This window comes from Myotis brandtii, unplaced genomic scaffold (genome assembly GCF_000412655.1).
Source record: "Myotis brandtii unplaced genomic scaffold, ASM41265v1 scaffold986, whole genome shotgun sequence".
Lineage (NCBI taxonomy): Eukaryota > Metazoa > Chordata > Mammalia > Chiroptera > Vespertilionidae > Myotis > Myotis brandtii.
The window spans coordinates 3129288-3134954 of record NW_005372102.1 but is presented as its reverse complement, the minus strand read 5'-3'; the positions used below and the strand labels follow the sequence as shown (position 1 = coordinate 3134954).

The 5667-nt window shown below is 51.9% G+C and overlaps 1 protein-coding gene across 1 annotated transcript in view; it reads right to left on the bottom strand.

Moving 5' to 3' along the window:
* Positions 1 to 2136, bottom strand: part of MFSD7 (major facilitator superfamily domain containing 7) — a 10621-nt gene extending 8485 nt beyond the window's left edge. The window contains 1 exon segment of the mRNA XM_005886485.2: positions 2093 to 2136. Coding sequence (XP_005886547.1) covers positions 2093 to 2136 — 44 coding nt within the window.
* Positions 2137 to 5667: the final 3531 nt, after the last annotated feature.

Sequence of the window (5667 nt, the reverse complement as noted above, 5' to 3'; positions counted from 1 at the left end):
TGCCCAGCCGCCCCCGCAGGGCCATTGTCTGCAGTTCAGCTGGGAAGACCGCTGGGCCGAGGAGGCCACGGTTTCTGTTTGTCCGAGAGGCCTGCGGGCTGGAAGGCAGCGGAGCGGTGTCCCTGGTCTGCGGGCGGCAGGCTCCCCACGGCCCCAGGGAACTTCCCGAGGTCCCCCCGGGGCTGCCATGCCCGGACCTGGGGCTCACTGAGGCTGCCGGGCTCACCCCCGGGACCCTCTTGCTCAGATGCTGGGCCTCCTCCCAGGCTGGGCCCTTCCGTGGAGCTCACGGCTCAGCAAGGCCGCAGGATAGAAGGCAAGAGGCCAGTCCATGGCCGGACGGACGTGGAAACCGAAGTTAGACCCAGGCCGCGTACAATTACTTCACAGAAAACTGCCCCTGTGTGTAAAGTTAGCAAAATGCACAGGGGACTTCAATGCTAAAAACTACACAACAAAAGCCTAAAGGACGGAGGCATACCATGCTCATGGACGGGAGCTTCCGCAGTCAGGACGTCAGTTCTCCCAGTGGACCTGAAGGCCTAACACAATTCCTAACGAGAGGTGTTTGCAGGCACAGACTGGGAGGAAACATTCGCAAACCACACAGCCAGCAAAGCATCGGAGCCTCGAAGCAATAAAGAGGCCTCAAAACTCAACGTAAAGCCCTGGCCGGCTTGGCTCCGTGGATGGTGTGGGCCTGCAGGGGAAGGGTGGAAGGTTCAATTCCCGTCAGGGCACACGCCCAGGTTGGGACTTGATCCCCAGGGGGGGCGTGCAGGAGGCAGCCCATCAATGATTCTCTCTCATCATGGATGTTTCTCTCTCTCTCTCTCCCTTCCTCTCTTAAATCAATAAAAATATATTTTTTTAAAAAGAGGGGGGTAGAAAGAGGCCCCCCAGCCCACAGGCCCCACCTAGGCAGCATCCCTGTGTCCGGGGCAGGTCCCCAGCCCCCAAGCTCTCTTTCATCATTGATGTTTCTATCTCTCTCTTCATCTCCCTTCCTCTCTGAAATCAATATAAAAAATATATATTGAAAAAAACTCAACAGTAAAAACAACAACAAGAAAAGAGTCCAGTTAGAAAATGGGCAGAAGACATGAAGAGAGGTGTCCCTGAAGAGGACATGCAGATGGCACTAGTGAGGCCTGGCTGACATCATTAGCCTTTAGGAAAATGCAAATTAAATCCATGATAAGAATCCACCATAAGACACCACACGCCCTTCAGATTGGCTCAAATAAAAACAGTGACATCAAGTGGCAAGGTCATGGGTAACTGGGTCACTCACGCGTTGCCGATAGGATTGTAAAACATGCCCAGCCCGACTGGTATGCTCAGTGGTTGAGCATCGACCTATGAACCAGGAGGTCACGGCTCGATTCCCGGTCAGGGCACATGCCCAGGTTGTGGGTTCGATCCCCTGTGTGGGCGTGCAGGAGGGGGATTCTCTCTCATCATTGGTGTTTCTATATCTCCCCTCCCTGCCTCTCTGAAATCAATAAAAATATATTTTGAAAGATTTTAAAAGATTGTAAAATGTTACAGCCACTGCGCAAAATAAAACTTGTAAAACTCACAGAATGTGGAAAGGACATTCATTTAGAGACAATAACCTTTTCTACTTTTAGTGAAACTGTTTTATTTAAATCCTGGAGGAGTGGCTTCAACATAAGCGCCTAAGTTGTTCACATTTCGCATCCTGGTCGAGCGCCACTCACCGAAGCCTCACCTGAGCCCAGGTCCGCGTGCACACCTGTGGTCCAGTACATCCTGACGTCTTTTAGTGGCTTTCACATGGAAAACACCTACATCTTGCTTTTCAAATTACATTTCATGGCTTGTTTAAAATAACATTCAGCACGCACCATTATGACTGAGTCGGTTTCCGTTTCTTTACCTCCTTTTTACTGAACCGAATGTAGGCTCCTATCAGCATCCGAAACAGCACAGGTGAGGCTTCTCGGGTTCGTGTCTTCTTCCCTAAACAGTGTGTGCTCGAGAGTAAGCACCTGGGAGCCTCCCTCCGCCCAGCCTGGTGCGAAGGTACCCTCCTTCGCTGAGGGCAATGTCGGGACAGAAATCTCACCTCACGGCCAGGTGGTCCGCCCCGACCTGTTCGTTGCTTATCATCGGCTCTTGTCCAGGGAATGTCAGCTATGTGGGGGCAGGCCCAGGTGTGTCCACACCTGAACCTGGAGCGCCCGTGGCTGCGGCTGAGAATAGCAGTGTAGGGGCGGATGACCTTTCTGCTTGCACCCCTCCCTGCCCCCTTCGCCCCCCGCTGGCCTGCCTGGCAGGTTCTTCACGGGTGACCCACCCCCCTCCCCCACCCACATCCCGGGCCTAACCTTCCGGACCTGATTCTAGAGGCACCCGCCCTCCAGGAGTGCAGGCCTTCACTCATGCCTGCTCGAGCCACCTGCCTCCAGGTCACGCTGCCGGAAGCCCACACTCACACCACCCATGGCGGGGAGCTGAGTGGGCGGGCGGAATCTGGATTCTCAGGCTCCTCGAAGAGGACACGTGACCCCCTCCTTCTCCGAACAGAAGGCCAGTCCGGACATGTCCACGGGAAACAGTGTAGGGGGCTGTCTGAAGGGGGGCTCACTGTGGCCTGCGCTCCCTGCCAGAGGGAAGCCCTTGGGGTTGCCCCTCTCCTCTCTCTGCCTCCAGTCGGGGGAAGGGGGCAGCACAGGGGCTCACATACACCCCAAGGTGTGGCAACAAGTACCCGGGACCCAGGTTGCTGGCCCCTCCCATCGAGGACCCTGTGCTCCCATCCGTCTCTGCTGCTCAGACCCACCGAGCCTGTGAATGCAGAAAAAGCCGGTTTTCTTGCTTTTGTGCGCGTTCACTCCTCTCTCTGCCTCCAGTCGGGGGAAGGGGGCAGCACAGGGGCTCACATACACCCCAAGGTGTGGCAACAAGTACCCGGGACCCAGGTTGCTGGCCCCTCCCATCGAGGACCCTGTGCTCCCATCCGTCTCTGCTGCTCAGACCCACTGAGCCTGTGAATGCAGAAAAAGCCGGTTTTCTTGCTTTTGTGCGCGCGCAAGTGCGTGTGCGTGTGTGTGTGTGTGTGTGGTGTGAGATGAGCATGGTCTGAGGACTATCTGGAGTCCGTGTCTGTGAGGAGAGTGAGGAAGGGGGGAGAGAGGGGTACCGAACGTTTGGGGGTCCTGATGGTCCCCTGTTTGTGTACGTGTCTGGCGTGAGTGGGTAGCTTAGTGTGTGTCTGGGGCCTCCTATGTAAGTCTGTCGGGGTTAATGGCATGTGTGATGTGAGACGGGCCTCTGACTTTCGTGTAAGTGTGGGTGAAATGGTTACCTAATTCTGCCCGAATGGGAAAGACCAGGCACTAATTCTTCGGTGCACGTGTGGGAACCCTGTCCGCTGTGTGTGTGCGTCTGGTGTGAGATGAGTGTGTTCCATCAGAAAGTGACGGGCGTGAGATTTCGCTCCATTGCAAGCAGGGAGGTCGGCGACCACAGTCCCCAGAACACACGAGGCCGGGCCAGAGGTTCTCACAGGGGCAGCCACACCTACACCTGGTCCCTCCGGTCCCTCCGGCTCCGGCCCCAGGGGTATGCGGGTGGCCGTGGCCCTGCACTGGGGGGCGTTTCAGAAGAAGAACCTTGACATTAGGAAACCCACCCATCCGCCTTCTACAGAGAGAAACCTCCTCTTTACTCTGGGTCGTGCCTCCAGGAAGGGGAAGGAGGCGTCTTTTCCTGTCTACCCCGGACCTGACCGTCTGGAGGCAAACATGCTACACGTGGCTGCGAATGACTCTGCTCTGAGGACCGGGACCTGCAGACACAGGGACAGGAGGTATCCATGGACAACTGCTTCCCAATCAGATCTGTGTTTTTATTTTGTTAACCCTCACCCAAGGATACTTTTCCATTTATCTTAATTTAGACAGAGTGGAAGAGGGAGGGAAAGACAGAGAGAAACATTGATGTGAGAGAAACACATCGATTGGTTGCCTCCTGCATACACCCCAACCAGGGCCTGGGCCGGGGAGGAGCCTGCAACTGAGGTACAGGCCCTTGACCGGAACCGAACCCGGGGCCCTTTGGTCTTCAGGCCGACGCTCTGTCCACTGAACCAAACCGGCTAGGGCTGGATCTGTTTTTTAAGAATATTTTGAGCCCAGCCAGTGTGGCTCAGTGGTTGAGTAGCAGCCCATGAACCAGAAGGTCATGGTTCAATTCCCTGTCAGGGCACATGCCCGGGTTGTGGGCTCAATCCCCAATAGGGGGCTCTCAGAAGTCAGCTAATCAATGATTCTTTCGCATCATTGATGTTTCTCTCTCCTCCTCTCCCTTCCTCTCTCTGGAATCAATAAAAACATATTAAAAAATAGAATAATAGCTTTATTGAGATCGAATTCTCATGTCATACAATTCACCCATTTAATGTGTATGGGTCAATAGCTGTTAGTATATTTGCAAATATGTGCAACCATAACTATGACCAATTCTAACACATTTCATCGCCCCCAAAGAAACCTTGTGCCCATTAGCGGCCATGCCCCATTTCCCCCAGCTTTCCAGCTCAGCCCCGCCCCCCCCCACCCCAATCGCTAATCTGCTCACTGTCTCTTTGGATCTTGGATTCTGGACATTTTATATAAGTAGAATCATAATATGTGGTCTTTTGTGCCTGTTTTTCTAATTGGGAAAATTGAGTATAATGTTTTCAAGGCCCATCCATGTTGTAGCATGTATCACTACTTCCTTTCTCTTTTTTTTGCCAGATAATATTTCATTTTATGGACTTACCATATTTTACTTATCTATTCATCACTTGATTGGCATTTGACTTGTTTCCAGCTTGAGGCTACTATGGGTTTTGCTACTATGAACAGTGTCTTGGTTTTGGGGTTGGATGTGTTTTCTTTTCTTAAAAAAAATTTTTTTTTATTGATTTCAGAGAGGGAGGGAGAGATAGAAACATCGATGAGAGAGAATCATTGATCAGCTGCCCGCTGCTTTCCCCCTACTGGGGATTGAGCCCTCCACCCGGGCATGCATTGTCCCGAACCCGTCAGTCTGCAGGTGGACACTCTCTCCACTGAGCAACACCAGCCAGGACTGGACGTATGTTTTCCTTTCTCTTGGCTCTGTACCTTGGAGTGGGACTGCAGGGTTGTACACTAACTTTCTGAGACACTAACCGACTGTTTCCCACAGATGCACCGACCACATCTCCCAGCGGTGCCTGCGGTTCCAGTCTCTCCACACCCCTGGCAACACTTGTCTGCCTGTCTTTTTGGTTACAGCCGTCCCAGTGGGTGTAAAGTGGTATTTCACTGTAGTTTTGATTTGTGTTTCCCTGATGACTATGTTGAGCATTTTTTCATGTGCTTAGTGGCCATTTGTGTATTTTCTGTAGAGAAATATCTATTCAGATGATTTGTTCATTTCTAAATTGTCTTTTTATTGTTGAGTAACAGCTTATAATTATTTATTTTCTTACATATGCTTTATGTGTTCTAGGTACCAATGCCTTGTCAGATAGATGATTTGCAAAATTTTCCTCCCACTCTTTGGGTTGTCTTTTCACTTTATTTTTTTAAAATATATTTTTATTGATTTCAGAGCAGAAGGGAGGAGATATAGAAACATCAATGATGAGAATCATTGATCGGCTGC